The sequence below is a fragment of the Staurois parvus genome, unplaced genomic scaffold (assembly GCF_062004578.1).
Source record: "Staurois parvus isolate SC_StPar_1 unplaced genomic scaffold, SC_StPar_1.0 ptg000716l, whole genome shotgun sequence".
NCBI lineage: Eukaryota > Metazoa > Chordata > Amphibia > Anura > Ranidae > Staurois > Staurois parvus.
This window is the reverse complement of record NW_028318512.1, coordinates 1,601,516-1,625,117: the sequence shown is the minus strand read 5'-3', so window position 1 is coordinate 1,625,117 and position 23,602 is coordinate 1,601,516. Positions and strand designations below refer to the sequence as shown.

The window sequence follows — 23,602 nt, the reverse complement described above, 5'->3', positions numbered from 1 at the left end:
ACCCATCACACTCTAACCAGAAGTTGGCGATATTAATCAGAGAATGTATTGTACAATATATTTGACATTTATGTCTTCCTTCATACAGGCCTGAGGCCTGCTACTCTCCTTTTTGACGCATATTGTGCTTGCTCCATTGCATACATGTGATATATATATCTACAGCATAATTTTTTGGATTTCTTGATAGGGATTTGCCATTATGGTTACTGTTTAATCCCTTATATCCTCTATTATGGTATGCCCATGGCAGAATTTTTGGATACACCTCCCTAGGGAAGTGTTCACCTGTGTGTTTGTGTTGCAGGGACACTAGACTCATGTAGCCATTTTCCCTGCTACACATACATTTAGACCGGTTTTTGTGTCATTTTAAATGGTTTTAGGTCTGTGTGTATTGTCTCATACTGAGGTGATGGTAAACCAGGGCAAATGCCCATATGTCATATTCATTTGTGTGTAATAAAGCATAATTTTTGGAAATTATTCCCTTAGTGTCACGTTCTGTTCATTATGTAGCCGCTTTTCTGTGAATCTCTTTTCACAACCCTCCTTTTTTTTTCAAAGGAATAAGGTGGCCTGGTCTGTTGAATTCAAGAATGGTTTGAAGAACACAACAATGAGTTTGAGGTGTTGACTCCAATTCTCCAGATCTCAATCCAATTGAGCATCTGTGGGATGTGGTGAAAAAACAAGTCTGATTCATGAAGGCCCCACCTAGCAACTTACAGAACTTAAAGCATCTGCTACGGACAGCTTGGTGTCAGATCCCACAAAATACCTTCAGAAGTCTAGTGGAGTCCATACGTTGACATGTTACATTGTTCCCAGCTCTCTGTGAAGTATAGAGCACCTCCCTCCCTCTGTTATGAAGATTAGAAGGGGAGGTGTTCTGTAACCCTAAACCATGTTCTGTCCTAAGGTGATGCTGCTCCTCCATACATACTGTAGTACTAAGTAAGCATTGTCACCTTAAGATAGAAACTGTGACACTGGGAGATTCACCAGACCAGGTAAACATACAGAGAAATAAAGCCTAAAAAAAAAGAAAACGAATGCAGTCATCACAACTGAGGACTGCTGAGCTGCAACAATTTATTTTTTATTCTTTTTATTCTTAGATCTATTTAAAATTGAAATAAAAATAATAATATTTTGATAAAACTTTATTTGCTTAGTCATGTGTACGTGTTTTTCTTTATAATATTTTGTGCTTAGTTATGTACTGCTAGTAGTGTAGATCTATGCTTGTTATAAGAGCTCGAGGCACGTCACACTTCAACTACTTTGTTTCCTTCAAAGCAATCTCATTTTTTGGCTGTTGCAATGTAATTTGAGTAAAGCAACTCTTTCCAACACACAATTGTTTACTAATTTAACTGAGCAATTGAGATTAGTTGGCTGACACTGAGGGAAAGACATCTGGTCAGATGATGAAAAAAAACAGCATGTTCTGTATACATCAGGAAGGCAGTAAGCCAAATAGACAGGTATAATGTACCTTTTTTCCCACCTCCTCTTTCCTGGGATGCATCTCATGGGTCCAGGCCAAAGAGATTGGAAGGTGAAGTTGTCTTGATGTGTACTTAGAGTTAGGAGGGGGAGACAGTAAAGAAATATAGTCCACAGAATGCAAAGAACATAACTAAATGTAAAAAACAGACTGATTTTTTTTTTTAACAACATATCAATAATGTTACCTAATCGGGCTAAATTAAAGCTGAAGTTTAGGTATGGCAATTTTTACATAGTTACATTAGTCCAGCTTCAACCGATGTAAGTATGTTTGTGCCATACCTGTAGGATCCCCATGAAAGTTAGAAATCATCATAGTTGGCTCTGCTACTAGTATTCTCTACTGTTTTCTGGATCCTGTGCTAAGCGGCTACCCTGATGGTTATTGAAAACAAGAGGTTACCTGCTTGGTGTGGTTTCCATTCCGAAAATGCAAAGCATTTTCTTATTGAATGCAAAACATTTTCTGATTGGATGAGAAGGAAGAAAAGGGTGTGACATCACCACCTCGCCTCTTGACCTCATCCAACCAGAGAATTCTTTGCATTCATTGATAAAAATGTAGAGTATTCCCTTGGTGGTGACTTCCTGTGTTCACAATGCATCAGAGCAGCTGCTTGGAACGGGACCCAGAAGCTATTGGAGATCACTGTAGTGGACATACATTCTTACATTAGTTCAAGCTGGACAAATGTGACTATATAAAAATTGCTGTCCCTTGAATTAATCTTTTATACATATCTATAGTGCCCTTGTATTCTGTTGTGGATGGATTTGGGTAAGGATTGATTCTTCACTTGGTCCTTATGGTTCTTTTTGGTCTTTGCAAGGATAACAGACAGTTATGGATTATAGTAAGAGAAAAATGCATGGCTTCTTTAGACTATAGACTGCTAGGGGGACCATGTAAGTCCTAATACAGTTCTGTACTTCAGTGTTTTTGTTATTTGAGTAATTTGCGTTTTTTTCAGAAGGTAATCCGCATTGGTATCCTTTGTAGCTCTCTCAGTAAAGGTTTCCTTTATGATTATGAAACAGTCATACACATTATTTATGTACACTCCCTATACCTGAGAGTATTGCTCCCATATTATTTGTCTCCATCATATAAATAATTTGCAAAGAGGATACCCCAGTATAAGATCAATTTTAAAAGCTCACACTGCATTCCAAATCCTGTAGAAATGTCTCACAAACTTGTATCAGAAGCAAAACATACATACCTGTGTAAACCAACCTTGTGCATGAAAACATTTAAACTGCTGTTGGTTGTAGTTGTGGTGGTGGTGGGGGGGGGGGGGGGCAGAATTGAAAACAGCTTGGAGTTCTCCTTTTTTATCCCCTTTCCCCATAGGCATGCCTCTATTCTTTTCCTAGCCTTTCCTTAGAAGCAAAGATATAGATTTATTTGCTTCTCACAGGCACTGCAGAGCTCTTTATTCCATCAAAGCCAAGAGGAGGTTCTGCAGAGGTTGTCATGCTTCAAAGTCGGGAGGGAAGATCCAAAAGGGTCACATTCTCTACCCCATTGGACCATGTGATTTGAGCTGATTGGTGGTGAGGTTTTTCCTAACCTTTCCTTAGAAGTTTTGCTCCTCACAGGCATTCCAGAGGTCCTTATTCCATCAAAGCCAAGAGGAGCATCTGCAGAGCTCTTCATGCTCCAAACCAGGAAGGAAGATCCAAAAGGGTCGCCTCCTTTACCCCTCTGGATTATGTGCTTTGCCCTATCGTGTTATTACCCTTCATGAGAAAGGCCTATGGACTGGTAGAATGACCATATATTTATGGTATGAATCTATATTAAAGCTGGCCATAGACTGGTCCATATTTAGCTGGTTCACCAGAGACCACCTGAATTTTAATCAACTCAAGAGTAGTTGGTTGTTTGAACATTTTTCAAATAGGCACACTAGAAAAACAATTGTTTCCTAGGTGTCCCATTCACACTGCAATACAACCTAGTGTTGCTCTGAAGCATGCTGCAATGAAATGCAGACATGTTGCCTTTTATTGCAGAGCACCAGCCCAAATTGCACTGCAATGGCAGACAGCGCAGCGTGCCGCCCGACATTGCAGTGAATGAAGTGTACATTTTGTACACTTCAAATAAAGCTCTTCAAAACAAAACAAAAAAAGAGAGCAGTGTGATGCAATAAATCGTGCACCACACTGCCCCCTAGTGCAGCTGGAAATGCAGAGCATTGAATCTCTTCTGCAGTGTGAATTGGGCAGAGAGAAGAAAAATGCTTCTGCTTCTGCACTTCTCTTTCACTGTGCCAGCAGGGAGATAGGAAATATCTCCCAATGACTGGTTCTGCCATAAGTGTGTCTATATGTGTGTGTGTGTGTGTGTGTGTGTGTGTGTGTGTGTATATATATATATATATATATATATATATATATATATATATATATATACACACACACACACACACACACACACACACACACACACACACGCATTTATGTTTGAGCTTTGGGGTGCACGCCCTAAGGCTTTAGGCTGCGCACACCCATGAGTACAATGCTAGCTTTCCATTATCCCCTATCTGCTGCTGCTACATTACTGGATGTAACAGTAGGTGGCACTGTAGGTAAAATCTCCTATGCAACTCTCAAACCACACAAAACCCAGTGAAGCCCCTTTAAAGTCATTTTATAAACTGAAAAAAAATTGTTTTTTTCAATCGGAATGTGCTTTGTTCGGATATGTTTTCCATTATCTCTTTATTTGTGGACAAGCTGTAACTGTGAACAAATCTCTTAATTATTTTCCCTCCTGACTTCACTTCTTGAGAACTTTGCAACTCTTGTCAACGAACTTGATGGACTGGTTACAAAAGAAAGGAAATAGTTACCCACAGAGCCCTTTAAAGTCAGTACATATTCTCAAATTGATATGTTTTCTAATGTGTGCGTGTATTGCTCTGAATACTTAAACAGATTTTCAGGGTCTGCCTTTGAATAACAAGTCAACTGGTAAAAAGTAATTTAAAACTGTTGGATAAAAGTCAGATTGTGTTATTAGATAAGTGACATTGGGTTTGGAATACTAATCATGTCATTAAAGATGCCTTAGGTTGATAGAAAAAAATCTTTTTTTTAATTGACTTTTTAATAGGCTTTGTAATATTGTCCATTATAACCATAGATTAGTTTTGTCTTTTGTTCTTTTTTTTCATTTTACTTTTGTCAACTTATTACAGTTTGGGCAAACATCCCTTGTTTTTTAAACTGCCGTATTTCAAGCGAGTTGTCTCTTTTTTTGTCACTGTGAGAAGTGTCAGCTTTCATGAGATGGAACTTTTTGCCTTTTATCATGGCTCCATTATGACAAAACAGCGGTAGGTCTGAAATGTTGTCTTTGCAGCTGATGATATTCATGTGCTGTAATAGTGCTGAGATATATCAGCGTTTTCCACTCATAACGTCATCGACGTTTTCAGCACTGATTGCTTTGCTTTGTTCAGTTCAGTCCCTGGTAGGTTTATCATAGCAGAATGTGAAGTTGTGAATTGTGTTTTGGGGATCCAACATAAAAAAAAATGTATACCTTTTTCAGTACATACTTCTTAAAGGGTCGTGACCAGGGCGGTCTGTCCATTTGGGCACTCGGGCACTGCCAGAGAGCCCAGGGTCAATAGGGGGCCCTATGAGATGCCCCTAGTACCTTTCATAGGCTTTTTTGGATGTGGTTTGAGTGTGGATGAGGACACAGGGGCCCCATGAACCCCTATTGCCCAGGGGCCCCATGAGCTGTCAGTCCGCCCCTGGTCGTGACATACAAACTGTTGGTTTTCTTTTGGGTACATGTTATTGGATTAAAACATTTACTGGTTTCCTATAGTTTATGGATAGCCTAGTAGCAAGATCTTCTCTTGTAGTTCAATAGTTCTGTGTCCACTCCCCTCAGTTAGTGGAATATTGTTTATTTTGATTTTGGAAGCTTCTGTTGATTGTAAAAAAAGACAGTTACTTACAGTACTGTATATTTGAATGATCCATCCAATGTGCCAGCCACTGGTTCAAGCAGCTGTCACAGTGGTCACTTGATCAGGAGACCAGTCCATTGGCATCTGATCATAAGGAGTGACTGTGAGCTGTCAATGATGATCACTGTGTTGGAAGTGTGCATAGTGTGTGCTCTCAGCACTTAAACCTTGGTTGTCCATGAGAAGACAGAAGGAGAAAACTCTGCACACCAAAGCCCATCCACAGATAGGTGAAGATACGGCTTCAGCCTAGGTTACTCCTGAATACACCCCTCTGACATGTGTTGCCTAACCCATGGGGCTTAATCATAGGGTTCCCTGAGATTAGGCCCCATAGGTGGGGCGAAACATGTCAGAGAAGTGTAGTCAGGAGGAGCATAGGCTGAAGCCGTATCTTCACCTGTCCGTATAGTGGCTGGGCTTTGGTGTGCAGAGTTTCCACCTTCTGTCTTCTGATTTGCTTCTGCTAGCCTGGATGAGCTTGTTTGAATGCTGCCACCTGTTTTGTTCTTTTGACTTTAGGGGGACGTTTGTAATGCTTCTAGTGGAGCTTTTTTAAACTCAGCTGTCCATGGATGCATAAAGACCGCTTGTGGGCATTAAAGCACACTCTTTGCTGATGAACATATATGTTAACTGGGCATCAACTCAAGGCTGCCATTGAGTTCTTGACAAAGGAGGAGTACATGTTCAACATCCACAGAAGGCTATAGAGTGTTTATGTAGCTGACACTATTGACAAAAGTCACCAATGACAAGTCAATGCTGTCATCCCTTTAAACATTCTGTAACCTTCTGTGGAAATAGGACAGCTTGCACCCTTCCTTCATCAGGAACTCGGTAATGGCATTTTGCTTCTACCTGGAATCCGTTTTTTACCTGTAAAGATAAAGTAGAAGAAAAAGAGTTGGTATAATGGAAGAGGAACTCTACCAACATGTGAAATCTGAATGACCTATGTACTGTAAATTAAAGTAGAAGTCCAGTCAAAATCAAACTAAGCTTGAATGTCTCCCACCCCCATTCTAACCCCTATACTAAGTACACTCTAAAGGAAAGATGCTTATACTTCCCTAATCTCAGGGCACTCTAATCAGGTCACATGACCGGTTCCCTGCACCAGCTTCAAGGAAGAGGAGGGATAGTCGACAACAAATGCCCCATAGTAAGCCTATGGGTGACATCATCCAGGCTATGTAGCAGATGTTGGCACTCTCTCCTCTTCCCTGAAGCCGGCTGTTGGGGAGATCACGTGACCAGACCAGAGTGCCCTTAGATTAGGTAAGTATAGGCATCTTTCCTTTACAGGGTAGTTAGTACAGGGCTTAGAATGGGGATGGGAGCGGGTTTAAGCTTAGTTAGGTTTTGACCAGATTTCCATTGTAATAAAAAAAGTTATGCCCACTTTTGCATTACTTTTGATCCTTGTATTTATGTATTCTGTACACTTACCGGTATGCCTGAATTTCAGCTTTAAGATCAAATGAAAAACAAGTGGTCTAAGATTTGTAGGTGCTTGTAAACATAAATTATCTGTGAAATATTTATAATGCTGTTTCATTTGGGCATTAAATTAAATGCAGCAAACTCTTATGTTGAAGCCATTCAGAATGCTCTTGGTAGTTGATCCCACAAACCTTCATCTGGGTGATTCTGTTCTTCCAACCTTGCATTTTCTTAAGCAGTAATTAAAAAAAAAAAAAAGAAAGGACAGCGAGCCTGACAGCTTGTCACAGCAATTATTCAGCAGAAGTTATGTCACAGTTGTATCCGTCTGACTTTTTCATATTAAATATTTTAGTTGGCTTTCTTCCAGCCCTGCACATTAATCTTTTCATTTTTGATTACAGTTCCCAACCAAGATATCCAGGGTGTGATCGCCCTGACTTTGTACGATGACTACATCTACTGGACAGATGGGAAAACCAAGTCTCTGAGCCGTGCACACAAAACCTCTGGGGCTGACAAGATGCTGCTACTTAACTCTTGGCATGCCATATCCGACATTGAAGTATACCATGCCTACAGACAACCTGATGGTGACTATAATTAAGTTACATTTATGTTTTATCCAAAAAGAGCATATGTTACTACTCAAAAAAAAGTAGACATCCCTTAATTAGGCTCCTTTAGACCTGTTTTGAAATTTTAAATACCATGGATGCTCATTACCATGCCTATCATGTTAAGATGTGTTATTTGTAAATTTTGCACGTTTTTGATGTGTTTGTGTCTTGCAATATAATGCTTACCAAATGTCTCCTCTGTGTTCATTTTTTATTGTATGGATTCTTATAATATCATCATAGCTAGTAACACTTTGCAAACGCGCTGCAACTGCAGCTCAAGCACATCACAAATGCCCCAATGGCATTTATAGCGCATTTGAGATGCCTTTGGAGAGTTCAACAAAGTGGTGGTCATCTGCACACAGACACCGACTCTCTGTTGCATAAATGAGATGGGTAAAAGATGGCTTCAGCTCCTGTTCTCTACCTGTAGAACATTTGCAGAGTGCTGATCTTGACACGAATGGAGGTGTTTGCGGAGCAGTAAAGCCAGCCAAATGCTGCAGCAAGTAGGATTAATTAAGAAACGATGCATTGCAAATGTGATGCTTCAGGGTATTTGCCAAGTGGTGAGGAGGCATCGTATCTCCTCCTCCACCTCTTGCTTTAACCCCTTGGAAACTGCACAAGCTCCCCGCAACCACTTGCAATGGGGTGGATGCTGTCCCATTTACTTGAATAGATCGCGTTCAGTGAATGGTGAGGTGTATTTCCTGCAGGCATGTGTTCACCCCCAGCCACTTCCTCTGTAGCCAAAGGGGGTAGTGGTTGGTAGGCAGAAATCTGCGGCTCAACCTCAGTGCTTCACAACTCACCCAACCTCACCAAAACCAAATATGTAATATATTGCAGCTTACTAGTCCTTGGTGTGGTGGTTGCAATCATTTTATTTTATCAAAATTATTTTGCTTTATTCTCTCTTTTTAACCTTGCAAATAACACACATCTTGTCCCTGGGTGGCTATGTCCTTCTTCCACTGTATCTATAGCTGTCACCCTAGACTGCTCTCCTAAAATGGATTATGAGCATATCCGTATTTCCATCTCCTATATAACTAGGAAGGAAAATATTATTCTATACAGCTCACAGGAAGAGACAAGGACACTGAATGTCTGGCAAATCAACAGGTATTTTTGTATTTGTTGAAAATGTCTCCAATTTAAAAAAAAAAATCTAAGGACTGTAAGCTACAATATATTGCATTTTTGTTCTTTGGTTTAGTTATCCTTTAATGTGAAAACCAGCTTAGCACAGGTTTACACAGTTTTCAAGGGAAAATATCATTTGTTTTCAGCATGTTGTGAGGTAATATTGCAGTAAATTAAAGTAATTTTTAATGTGACTTTTAATGCTTTTAGGTCCACATTTTTGTTCTTTTGTGTTAAAATATAACTCCAGCTTTAACAAAACTACTTCATGTCCTTTTGCGCCATACTACACATAACTCACTGCACTGCATTGAAAATGCATGTAACATGCATCTTCATATGCTTTACTTTGTCTTACCTTGTGTGTTTATTTGTGTTAGAATGAATTTTCATGTCATTTGGTGTGGAGAATAAAAAAAAAAGTATTTTTTATATCTATATAAATATTATCTATATCAACTTTATATTACACCTCCAGAGAGCAACAGAAACCACACCGAATGTGAAGCTTTCTGCAATTTTTAAACCCGGTTTTGGTTGCCATTCTACTTCAAACCACAATTATGGCCTCATGCACACTCAGTGTTTGCCCAACTTTTCTGAACACCTTTTCTTCTTGCAGGAGAAAAGCACCTAAAAATCATGCCTAAATCTGCACTTTGCAAACCCGTTTAGGCACATTTAAGTTTGTCTAAGTGTATCAAGAGTTTGGGCATTCAATCATTCCATTGGCTGAAATATTAATTCATTCTACTCAATAGAATGTGAATGTAAGTCTAAAAATGCATGGTGAAGATACAAAAATCATAGTACATTTTCATTGTGGAAATGCCACACTACATGGACCAATGTTTTGGGACACCTAGCCATCACACCTATATGAGCTTGTTGGAAATCCTATTCCAAAACCATGACCATTATTATGGAGTTACTCCACCTTGAGCAGTAACAGCCTGCATTGTTTTTGGAAGGATTTCTACAAGATTTTGTAATGAATCTTCCAACATACTGGACCTAATTAGAGAAATAGGAAGAAAATAGTCTAGGTTGGGATATGAAGATTGGCATTCTTGGCAATTCTTTTGAGAAGGGTTCTCAATGTTCTTGTTGTAATTACATAGGAGAAAACCAATATCAGCTGGTTTGGCATTCAGCCTAAAATCTTCTCCATTCTCCTGTTTTGAAAAGTTTACTAAATCCAAGTCCTAATTAACTATACATGTACATCCACACAATAATGCTGTCACATCGCCGTTCTCTGGAATAAAACAATCAACGTACTTGCAGCAGTTAGAGAATTTAATTAAGTGCTTAAATATGAATGAATTGTTTTTTGTTGTAATCTGTAACCCAGCTGTAATCTTTCATTTCCTGGTGTAAGCAGAGAGCAGGTAAGCCTCATTTGTATTCACGCAGGTTTGGCGGATGGCTTCTTAAATAGCTTTTTATGTAGTGCGAGAGTGCTGCTCTGTTATCGCTAGATCATACTTACCATTTTATTAACGACTAGATACATGTCCTTGTCATAATGCGCCCTGTGTAATTCTTTATTGGGTCCCTCTTCTGTTTAAATCGCCTTATTAAAGAATTCAATTAACTTTATACGCGTGGAAAAGTGATATATTGTACCATTGTCTTTTTAGTGCCTGACCACCCTTGTAAAATTAACAACGGGGACTGCAGCCACTTATGCCTGTTATCTCCCTACAAGTCACACACCTGTGCCTGCCCCACTAATTTTTACCTCGCTGAAGACAATAAGACATGCCTGTCCAATTGTACCGCCAGTCAGGTAAGTGCTGGGTAAATTGCCATGGAAAAAATGTTCTTGATTTTGTTTCCTGTTGTTTATAAAGCCAAACCATTGCCACCAATATCAGCATAGTAAATATGTCTGAGCAGACAGAGAAAATCATCTACAGTATATTCAAAGCCCATTTATATATTATTGATGTCCAGTCTTGTAGATACAACTGGAAATGGGAGATAAACTCTCCAAGCTGGTATGTTCTCTCTAAGTTATCACCACATCAAGTGCTTTGGAATATTTCCTCTCTGTTTCTGTTCTGCTCCATATCTTAAAATTTATCTTACTTTTAGGCGTCGTTTAGACTTGCGGTTGGAGGGTGGCAAAAATGCACGATTGAGCCATATTTTTGGCGCCTGCCAACAGCTACCCATTTGAACTGCAATATGTAGCAGCCATTATGCTTCACTTTGTGCCCATGGCAAAATTGACCCAATCAGCAGGTGGCAAGTCATTCAAATCAATGGGATAGTGCAAAAAACGCACAGCAGTTGCATTCATTGCATGTCCAAATCTATCCTTAGTCTCAGTGACAGTGGTTTCCAGGACAGATAAGGTAATTTTTTTGGGGATACAGCATTACAAACATTGACATGGATTAACCCTTCCACACTCTGTTATCCCTATCATTCTGTGGCTTTTGTCTTAATATTGCATGTTACATTTTTTAAAAACCACATCTTGCTTTACTGGGAACACCATAGTTTGCTTTACTGGGATGATCAAGACATATGATCCACATCATTGCTCACACAACAATCCTCAGGACTCCTCCACCTCCAGTACACCAGTCAGGTGCTTAAACTATAGAGTCCATACACACTTCACTGCACTCTGAAATCCAATGAGACAAATTGTACACCAAATATATATGCTCCAGCGTTGTTTAGTACTACTGACGGCACACACCAAACTCCCGTCACAAGCCACGCATTAACATGTTTCACCCAAAAAGGGTTTAATTGTAGGGATACACTGGATTCTGTATTAGTAGTACACCTTACAATAAAACCATTAAAAACCATGCCTTGCATTACTTGGACTGCCATAGCTTGCTTTACTGGCACTTTGAAATGTTGCTACAGTGGCAGACTGAATTTACTGAGTGGTGTATACAGTAGACAAGGTGTTATATTCTAAGTCTTTTATGTCAAAATATTTTTTTTATAAAGTTATCTGTACAAAATTAATCTTGTGGAATGAAAGCTTAACTGTGCCATTTAACCGGGAGCAAATATAAATGGTGGTTTTTAACAGAACTAAATCAAACTCTGTGGTTGCTCAAGACAACATATGTGAAAAGAAACAAAAGCTGGAATCCAGCACTTTAAATCTAAACAGTTATTGCCCGCATTCTCCATGAAATACTTACCAATGTAATGTATTAGGCTATTGCTGACATGAAATGTTTTGGAAACACTGTCCAAAGGCTGCAGGACTACATGTTATTAACACATTTTTTTTTTATATATATTTTAATGTGTTTATTAAAGGCTGTTAGCAACTTTGAATGTCTAGAAAAACATTATACACTCCATCAAGTTTTAAAGTACAATCCACCCAAACGTTTTATTCATACAATTTTTAAATGTTTTCATGTCTCCTGGCCCTATTCCACAAACCTTAGAGCACTAAAGATTCCTACTTTTGTGATGGTCTGTTCATCTAAGTGGAAGTCCTGTCAAAACATAACTAAGCTTAATTCTATTCCCACCCCCATTCTAAGACCTATGCGAACTACCCTCTAAAAGAAGATGTGTATACTCACCTAATCTAATGGTGTTGCATTCCAGTCACACGATCAGCTTCCAGCACCGGCCTCAGTGTAGAGGAGGAACTGCTGACAACGGATGTAAGTCTATGAGTGACGTCACCTCCAAGGCTCTGTAGCCGTTGTCGCTGCTCTGTCCTGTCCTCTACAACCTGCCGCTGGGGATATCATGTGACCGGACCAGAGCACCCTTAGACTTGGTAAGTATCCACATATTTCCTTTCCAGGGTAGTTAGCATAGGGCTTAAAATGAAGGTGGGAATAGGTTTAAACTTAGTTACTTTTTGACCAGACTTCTACTTTAAATATCAAACATGGATCCAAGCTCAGCAGGTGTGCATATCTACACAGCTTCCACAAGCCAAAAATCAATGCTACTTCAAAGCCTCCACCAGCTAGGTCTACCAACACAAGGGTAAAACATGAAGGCTCGTCTCACAGCTGCACAGTGTGTAGGTGAAGAAGTATTTCGGCAAAAGAGACTTTGCATGTCTCTTTACCGAAACTCTCTTCTTTCTAGTAATGTTTTGTTAAACGACTTTAGTTCCCCTTTAATGTGCAATTGTGTAATTGCAATCTACTTTGTAATGTCTACATGCATCATATTGCACGTCAATGCAAGTTGATGCATTGACATATGTCTTGTTGCCAGGACATGCATTTTGATGCATTTCCATTTATTCCAATGGAAAACACATCTAGCAATAATATGAAGATGCAATTCCAACCTTAGCCTTTAGAACACTTTTTAAGTAAATGGAATTATGTGATTTTTAATTCTGAAAACTACCAGTATGGGGCCAATGGCCCTGAAAACTAATGTAACAGCATGAGCAGAAGGCAAGGCAACTTTGAATTTAGTAATTCGAGTTCCCATAGAAACACAAAATATATTGGAACAACAATGATTTTAATCTCTGTTACACTCTCTGTTCAGTTACAGGGGAATAAAACAACCTGCACATTTTATTAGACAGAGAAGAGTTATGCTTTCCTCTACTTTAATGCCACAAAGTAAAAAAAAAAAGATTAAAATAAATTATTGCATTCTAATGTGCAAAATTGTAAAAGTTCATTAAAATCGGATAAATATTTTATGTTTTTCATTCTGGATCTAATGCTCTGTTGTCATGATATAGTGTTCCACTGCTTGGAATCAATTTTTGCAATTCCAGGATAATTTGAACTGCGCAACAAAATCCTTCAAGCAGGTGTTCTGCTTTTGCGTTGCTAATTTTCTTAAAGTCTAATCTCACCAAAAAGAAAGTGCTCAGCAGAATTAAATTAATGAGGTCTCTTACCAACCTGCTACACTTTTTTCCCTTGTCTGTGCTTAGAAAATCATCTCAACAGAGAAATCCTTCCATTCCTCCATGGTACTTGCTTTGGGCATGGTTCTAAGAGTCATATTCATTGAAGATTTTAATATACAGTGTAGCTTTGACAGATACCAGCAGACCGATAATATGTATCTTATTTTCTTCTAAGGAAATCTCCCCATGAAGTCAAGTGCTGGCTCTCCTTGTAGGGTTTATAGAAGTCTGAGATGCTATATTTGCATTGCAAAGTGTTTACCAAGTGACATTATCAGAGCTCACCAATGCTAGCCCTATGCTATGCCTTCAAAAGTTTTTGAGATCATATATCTCTTCTAGGAGAACATTTTTTAAATTCCATTTGTCTTGCTGGGAAAGTCCATTTTGCTCATCTGTCCTGATAATTAATATCATGATCACAAAAAATACTCATTTTGCATACTTTGCTGTTCCATGTTATCTTCCTTTTTTGTGATACACCGTATGTACAACTATGGGAAAGATAAAACTACATATTTGATGCAATCTGCCAATAGCTTTACCAGAGAAGTATGGCCAAAGCTTTTTTCGACCATATTTTCCTTTAGGGTCATAGGAATGCACTTATTTCTGCTGTCCCGTGACCCAAAATCAGCCGACAGTTTAAAGGCAAACTTTAAAGTGCTTGAAAAGCTAAAAAGCTTTCTACTGTAATGCATTTTATACATTAGGGTAAAACAAAAAACCTTCTGTGGTCTGCTCTCCTCCTAGCACCCCCTTTTACTTACCTGAGCCTGTTTTTGATCCAATGATGTGCATGAGGGCATTGTCTCTCTCGGCCCTCTGCCTCTTCATTGGCTCCTGCTGCTGTCAATCATAGCTTGTGAGGAGAGACAGAGGGTGGGGCCATACTGTGTGTGTGTGTGTGTGTGTGTATGGACACACAGTGCAGGGCTCATGAGCAGGTATGCACAAGTGCCCCAATAGCAAGCTGATTGCTATGGGGGCACTTGTCAGAAGGAGAAGTCCAGAGCGCCGGTGAGGGACCCAAGAAGAGAAGGATTGGGGCTGATCTGTGCAAAACCATTGCACAGAGCAGGTAAGTGTAACATTTTTATTTTATTTTAATGAAAAAATCACTTTAAGGTCAGGATCCACCCAGATGCCTGACTGGAAGCCACTCCAACCCTTTCCTTAGAAAGGGATCAAAATCTTTACCAAGTAATTATAGACCTGTATAACTTCTATAGTTGGGAAGATACTGGAAAGTGTAATAAAAGACCACATAGATGAGTTCTTGCTGGAAAAAAATATTTTAGGCAACAGACAGCATGGATTCATGAAAGACAGAAGTTGTCAAACAAATCTGATTTCTTTTTATGAGGAGGTGAGCAAAACCTTGGGCAGAGGGGTGGTGGTGGACATGGTGTACTTTGACAGAAGGGTGGCGGTGCACATGGTATAGTTGGACAGAGGAATGGCTGTGGATGTGGCATACCTGGAGTTTGCAAAAGCTTTTGACACAGTTCCCCACACACTGCTAATGTGTAAGGTAAAGTCTACAGGCTTGGAAAAATCCGTATGTAAATGGATAGAAAACTGGCTAATAGATGGTATTCAGAGAGTAGTGGTTAATGTTTCATACTCTGAATGGTCTAGGGTTGTCAGTGGTGTACCCCAAGGTTCAGTGTTGGGACCTTTACATTTTAACATATTTATAAACGATATAGGGTCTTGGATTAAAAATATTGTTTCAGTCTTTACAGATGGCACCAAGCTGTGCAATGGAATAACATCCTTACAGGATTTCTTCAACTTACAAGCTAACCCAAGTGAACTGTTTAACCGTCTCCCACCCGCCATATAAGGTAATGACAGGAGTGCGGAAGTTCTCTCATTCTGGGCGGACGTCATTTGAAGTCCTCCCACTCTAACCGCACATGCGCCGGGGGCATGCAGCCTGGCAATCAGGGGTGCTCTGTGTTCCTGGGATACAGCGGATCACCAATCAGATATAAAGAGCCGATGACATTGGCTCTGTCATGTGATCAGCTGTGTCCAATCACAGCTGATTGCATGTAAATAAGGAAATGACGGTTATCGGCATTTCTCTTCTCATGAGCTGTCACGCTGACAGCTCTTGAGGAAAGGAGAGTCAATACTTGGCATTCCTCAGAGGGGACATGTACACTGATCATTAGGGCACTGATGATCAGTGCCCTGATGATCAGTATATCCCCATCAGTGCCACCTGTCAGTGTCCATCAATGTCACCTGACAGTGCCCATCAATGCCACCTGCCAGTGCCCATCAGTGTCATATCAATGCCACATATCAGTGTCTATCAGTGCATATCAATGCCACATATCAGTGTCCATTTGAGCTGCCTTTCAGTGCCAACTATCAGTGACAGTCAGTGCCGCCTATCAGTGCTGCCAATCAGTGCCACCTATGAGTGCCAGTCAGTGCTGCCTATCAGTGCCCATCAGTGCTGCCTAATAGTTCCAGTCAGTACCACCTATCAGTGCCAGTCAGTGCTGCCTATCAGTGTCATATATGAATGCTGCCTTTCAGTGCCCATCAGTGATGCCTGTCAATGCCCATCAGTGCCACCTACCAGTGCCGCCTATCAGTGTCCTTCACTGCAGACTCATTAGTGTACATCAGTGAAGGAGAAAAATTACTTCTTTACAAAATTTTATAACAGAAACTAAGACATTTTCAGTTGTTTTTGGTTTGTTTAGCAAATAATAAAAAAAACAGGAGGTGGTTAAATACCACCAAAAGAAAGCTCTATCTGTCTCAAAAAATGATAAAAATTGAATATGAGTACAGTGTTGCATGACTGTGCAATTGTAATTCAAAGCGCAACAGTGCTGAAAGCTGAAAATTGGCCTGGGCAGGAAGGGGTTAATTGGGCAACAATGTGGCAAATGAGGTTTAATGTTGATAAATGTAAAGTTATGCACTTGGGGGCTAAGAATATGCATGCATCATACATACAGTTGTGTTCAAAATAATAGCAGTCAGACATCACTAACCTGATCAATCACTGTTTTTGGTAGAAATGATATTTCTACATGGCAAATAATTTACTAGCAGGTGTAGTAGAGTAATAGAAATCCAACAGACCCAACAGTCATGACATGCATGCTGCTGATTCTGTGTAATTGAATCACTAATTGAAAGGGGCATGTTCAAAATAATAGCAGTGTGGAGTTCTATTAGTGAGGTTATTCATTCTTTGAAAAACAGGTGGCAATTATTGCCCTTATTTAAGGAAGGAAGGCAGCAAATGTTGTACATGCTGGTTACAGTGCATTTCTCTCTGAAATTCTGAGGAAAATGGGTCGTTCCAGACATTGTTCAGAAGAACAGCGTACCTTGATTAAAAAGTTGATTGGAGAGGGGAAAACATATAAAGAAGTGCAGAAAATGATAGGCTGCTCAGCTAAAATGATCGCAGATGCTTTAAAATGGCAACCAAAACCTGAAAGACGTGGAAGAAAGCGAAAAACTACCATTTGAATGGATAGAAGAATATCCAAAATGGCAAGGACTCAGCCAACAATCAGCTCCAGGAAGATCAAAGAAGGTGTAAAGTTACCTGTGAGTACTGTTACAATTAGAAGACACCTATGTGAAGCCAAGCTATCTGCAAGAAGCCCCCTCAAAGTCCCACTGTTGAAAAAAAGACATGTGCTGAAGAGGTTACAATTTGCCAAAGAGCACATTGATTGGCCTAAAGAGAAATGGCGCAACATTTTGTGGACTGATGAAAGTAAGATTGTCCTTTTTGGGTCTAGTGGCCGGAGACAGTTTGTCAGACGACCCCCAAACACTGAATTCAAGCCACAGTACACTGTGAAGACAGTGAAGCATGGTTGCGCAAGCATCATGATATGGGGATGTTTCTCATACTACGGTGTTGGGGCTATTTATCACATACCAGGGATCATGGATCAGTTTGAATACATCAGAATACTTGAAGAGGTCATGCTGCCTTATGCTGAAGAGGAAATGCCCTTGAAATGGGTGTTCCAACAAGACAATGACCCCAAACACACCAGTAAACGTGCAACATCTTGGTTCCAGACCAAAAAGATTGACGTTATGGAGTGGCCAGCCCAATCCCCGGATCTTAATCCAATAGAAAACTTGTGGGGTGACATCAAAAATGCTGTTTCTGAGGCAAAACCAAGAAATAGAGAAGAACTGTGGAATGTAGTCCAATCATCCTGGGCTGGAATACCTGATCACAGGTGCCAGAAGTTGGTTGACTCCATGCAACACAGATGTACAGCAGTTCTCAGAAACAGTGCTTATACAACTAAATAATAATTGATTCAAAGGAAAGCAAAATCTTCAAACATTTTTCAGTTTATATAGTGAATGTTTGAGTTTGTAAAGAAGAATACAAACACTGCTATTTGTTTGAACAGTCTAATATTCACTTTTCTTCAATTTTTTTAGAGGAACAACACAAATTTGACATATTTCTCTTGATGTTTTGATTTGGAATAGAATGTGTAGTGTTCCCAATGCATTTGTGTGTATGGAAATAAAAGCTATTAGAAGGATTTTGAGCTTTATTCACTTTTTTCAACACACTGCTATTATTTTGAACACAACTGTACTAGGGGGGTACAACTGGTGGAATCAATGGTGGAGAAGGATCTGGGAGTTCTCGTAGATCACAAGCTTAATAATGGCATGCAATGCCAAGCTGCGGATTCTAAAGCGAGCAAAATCCTCTCTTATGTTAAAAGAGGTATAGACTCCGGAGAGTGAGATATAATTTTACCCGATACAAATCATTAGTAACACCTCATCTGGAATATGCAGTTCAGTTTTGGGTACCAATTCACAAAAAGAACATTGGGGAACTGGAGAAAGTACAGAGAAGGGCAACCAAACTGATATGAGGCATGGAGGAGCTCAGCTATGAGGAAAGATTAGAGGAACTGAATGTATTTTCTCTTGAGAAAAAGAGATTAAGGGAGGATATGATCAACATGTATAATACATAAGGGGGGATATGATCTCCATGTATAATACATAAGGGGGGATATGATCTCCATGTATAATACATAAGGGGGGATATGATCTCCATGTATAATACATAAGGGGGATATGATCTCCATGTATAATACATAAGGGGAGATATGATCACCATGTATAATACATAAGGGGGGATATGATCTCCATGTATAATACATAAGGGGGGATATGATCTCCATGTATAATACATAAGGGGGGATAGGATCTCCATGTATAATACATAAGGGGGGATATGACCTCCATGTATAATACATAAGGGGGGATATGATCTCCATGTATAATACATAAGGGGAGGATATGATCACCATGTATAATACATAAGGGGGGAAATGATATCCATGTATAATACATAAGGGGGATATGACCTCCATGTATAATACATAAGGGGGGCTATGATCTCCATGTATAATACATAAGGGGGGATATGATCTCCATGTATAATACATAAGGGGGATATGATCTCCATGTATAATACATAAGGGGGATATGATCTCCATGTATAATACATAAGGGGGGATATGAGCAACATGTACAAATACATCAGTGGTTCATATAGTGAACTCGGTGTAGAGTTATTCACCCTGAGGTCATCACAGAGGACAAGGTTGCACTCTTTACATCTGGAGGAAAAAAGATTTAATCTCCAAATACGGAAAGGTTTTTTCACAGTAAGAGCTGTGAAAATGTGGAATAGACTCCCTCAAGCGTTGGTTCTGGCCAGCTCAGTGGATTGCTTTAAAAAAGACCTGGATTATTTCCTAGATACACAGAATATAACTGGATACTAATATATATATATATATATATATATATATATATATATATATATATACTGTATATATATAGATAAAGTTGATCCAGGGAATAGCCGATTGCCTCTCAGGGGATCAGGAAGGAATTTTTTTCCCTGCAGGAGCCAATTGGATCATACTTTACTGGGTTTTTTCCTTCCTCTGGAGCAACTGTGGGTATAGGACTATAACTTTTTTGTTTGGTTGAACTTGATGGACTTTTGTCTTTTTTCAGCCAGACTATGTAACAATGTTACTTGGCTGCCATGGAAACGTGTCTTTCCTTGCCATACCTCAGATTTGGTGCTGTGTAGTGGATTACTGTGAAACAAAAGATATGTCTGCTAGCCTAAAGCAGACTTTCAGTAAAAATAAAAAATTGACAGCCAATCAGTATTTTTTTTGCTGCAGTACTCACCTTCAGTCTGGCTCTGTCCGATGTAGAAAGTACTCTGTGCCATTACATGGCACTGCTCTTTTGGGGCGAATGAAAGCCATAGGTTAACAGAGGATTAACATGGGGTTGAGAAAACAAATGATATTAAAAGAACACTTTTTAAATTTGTAAATGTCATCATCAGCCAGCATAAGGGTTCCCCTTTGACCTGCATATAAATAAAGGCATAACAACAATAGGGTTCATTTAATAGAGGGATGGAGCATGTTTTCTTTGACAGCGATTTTCCATTTTGCAAATGGAATTTTCACTTAGTTTAGTGATGAGGTGAATCTGTGCTGCCATCAATCCTCCAATCATGTGCCAGCTCTGCCTATCTGCTAGTCATCTCTTTCCACAACATCCTGGATTCCATGCATGCTTTGCAGCTTCTCCTCTGCTGTTTACTTTCTAAGGACTACATGTCCCATGGTACTTTGCTGCCTGCAAGCAGTGATTCCTGTACCGACTCAGCCTCCTGAAACTCCTCCACTCTGCTCCTCTGTAGTTCAGAAGGCAGGCTCTGAGAAATGTGTGACACATCAGTGCCTAATCTCAGGGCATAGTGACTGTGTCACATAATTCAAAGAAGTGAAATTGTGGGGATCTTCACAAAGTAAGTTTATTGCATAATTGAAATACAATGTGGAAATTAATATACGATTTTACATTCAGACCATAGATACATTTTAAAGCTGAAGGCCTCTTAGTGAGTTCCTTACAACAATTAGCCCCCTGTTTTCTAACAGTAATTTGTAGCTGTGTGGAATCTATGGGGTCGCTAACACTAACATTTTCAATTCAATTTTTCACTCTGACAGCTATTGAGATCCGTCAATGTTTCAACTTGTTGGCAAAACTACTAGCGTGAATTGCTGTTAATGCTTTTCTATGAAATGTTGTGGCAATTGTTATGCTTAGCTAGAAATTGGTGAAAAGAATACTCCTTTCAGCATCATCAGCCTTGATGCAAGCAGTGGATTGGCTCTTGGATGTAGATATGCAAAAGTCAAATGCCTTGATAGGCAGTGTCACTCTTGGGGAGTGGGCTCTCCTAGGCAGATTGCATTTGAATACAGATCTCCTTAGATAAGCCTCCATGATTGAAAGAAATAAATACCAATGAATGACAGGGACAAGCCAGGGACTTTATGATTGAGGAGGTTAGGGTTAGATGATGCTGTTTGTCCTCAGGCAAGGAAATGAGGTAAGCTCTATGTGACTTGCTGCAGCTTCTAATGCACAATGTGAGAAGCTCACAGTGTGCAGTGAAATCAGAGTAAGCAGTTTCAGCACATGAGAGGAGCCGGTATAACTTTGCAAGACTGAATAGCGAACTGGGTTTCAGCTGACACATCAGCCATGGAGTTCTGTAATCTCTAGTTACAAATCCTAGATGAATTCAGTGGACTTTTGGAAACTTGCTAGTTTCTTCTTGATGGAGGATATCTCACTGCCCCTTTGCAGTTGCATGCAGAATAGTGGTATTAAAGCTGCAAATTACAAATGCAGGGCTGATTACTTCTTGAAAGCTTGAGAAATTCATACCTATCATAGCCAGATTTACATAAGTAATACAGCCGGGCGATAGAAGTGGCACGTTTGATTTGGGACACATCTCAGATTGTTTTGTGGGGTCTTGACACATTCATTTCCAAGGAGCAGAACAGTCACAGTTTTGCTCATAACAGGTTTAGCTAACTACGGAACGTCTGTCACATTTAGATTCATCGAGAAAGGCTCTGTGAAGAACTTCAAAGGAATCATGGCTTTGAAACACTCCAATAATTTCTGTATTCTGAACTGACAAAAGAATATTCACATTAAACAGCCAAAACCTTAATATAGGTTGGGTGGAGCGATTTAGAACAATGACCATTGGTAGCAACAACTGAGGATGTAATTAACCTTAAACGTCTATATTTTTTGGTTTAGTTTCGGTGTAATACAGATAAATGCATTCCATTCTGGTGGAAGTGTGACACGGTAGATGACTGTGGCGATGGATCAGATGAGCCCCCAGAATGTCGTAAGTGTATCTTTTTGTTTTATTGCTCATAGTAATTTTTGGTTTAGAGGGAATGGATTTAAGTCAGTTTTATTTATTGTTTTTACTTTTTATATATTTATATTAAATGTCTCTTTTACAAATTAATGTTTACACAATGCAATTGCATGCCTCTGATGTCATACAGCGTCATCAGAGGCTGTTTGCTTTCAGACTGTCTATCTCTAATTGAATCTCCATATAACTCTAAATGAAGAGAGTGGGATTGTGCACACACACTTCAATCTTAGCTATGTATTGTATATACCAGCCCAAGAGAACAGCGCTGTGAAAATGTACTAAAACAATATCCACATCCCAAGGAGGTATACCTTTATTGATCCAAAAAGAGCCTTGAATAGGATTACAAATAATGCAGTCTGTGCCAGGATTGTGCGATGGAGCATCCGCTCCTCAATGTTCTCGAACCGGGAAGGAAGGCTGTACAGCGGTGTGTAACCGAGCCAGCTGAAGATCGTGATGCTCCGGATGTGATGTCACTGCGGCCTGGATGTGGGCGGAAGCTGAATCCTGGGCTTGAGATGCAAACTGGGCTGGTAACCATGCTGGACCGGGTTGGGTGGTGCACTGAGCGGTGTGTACATTAGGGCAGTATGCACTTAGAGGCCCATAACGCAGACAACTTGTTTTTCGGGGTGTTGTCCCTACGTGCATACTGCCCACAAATGTACAGTACCTACCCCTACATGCACAGCCTAGCCTCAGCAAGCTGCAGCAGCTGTCAGACTCTCACAGAATAAGACAGACTACTGGCAGTGGGGCTTGATGGTGCACCTGTGTCCTCCTGCAACAGCTAAACGCTGGAGCCTTATGCACTGGAGCTAAATGCCCGGAGCTGTGCCGAAGCCTAAAACAGCTCTGTAGGAATGTAATATGAAATATTCACTTGCTGTTTCTCATATTTACATACCTAAAAAAGAAAATGTATGAAGTTGTTTCTTTACTGCTAATAGGCCATCCTTAGGCTCCAGTAAAGTGATCTATTTAATTAGCAAGAAATACTGAAAATTAAAACCTATTTTTTTAGACATTTGGAAGCAAAGCTGTCAGTAGGGCACCATTGCCAGAAAGTTTGACGGCATTAACAAGGGGCCATTCTGGTGATAAATCCAGATGAAGTCACTTCATTGTAAGTGATATTATACCTTTTTTTATTAATCTTGATGAAGTCACTTCATTGTAAGTGATATTACACCTTTTTTTATTAATCTTGATGAAGTCGCTTCATTAGAAGTGATATTATATCTTTTTTTTATTAACCTTGATAATTATATTAAAGCTTTATTATTTTTAACAACAAGCATTTTGGGGTTTTAGTTGACTCATTTTGGGGTTATGCATTTCTCTGAAAAAAAAAAGTATGAATCTGATTATTTTTTTAGGTATTTATATAGCGCCAACAATTTATAAAGTACTTTACATATTGTATGTTCACATGCAGTCCCTGCCCTCAAGATGCTTACAATTTAAGGTCCATAACTCACATACATACACATACTAGGGCCAAATTAGACATGAGACAATTAACCGACCAGCATGTGTGGCAGGAAACCAGAATACTTGGAAGAAACCCATTCAAGCACAGGCTCAGCATGCAAATTCCATGTAGGTAGTGTGCTGGTTTGAATTTGGAGGACCTCAATGC

The 23,602-nt window shown here is 39.6% G+C and overlaps 1 protein-coding gene across 1 annotated transcript in view; it reads left to right on the top strand.

The window, feature by feature from the left end:
• The window catches only part of LRP1B (LDL receptor related protein 1B), a 2,076,109-nt gene that overhangs the window by 1,829,222 nt on the left and 223,285 nt on the right, over positions 1-23,602 (top strand). The window contains exons 61-63 of the mRNA XM_089653623.1: positions 7,361-7,549; positions 10,372-10,520; positions 21,825-21,918. Of these exons, the coding sequence (XP_089509749.1) occupies positions 7,361-7,549; positions 10,372-10,520; positions 21,825-21,918 (432 nt within the window). The remainder of the gene's footprint in view (positions 1-7,360; positions 7,550-10,371; positions 10,521-21,824; positions 21,919-23,602) is intronic.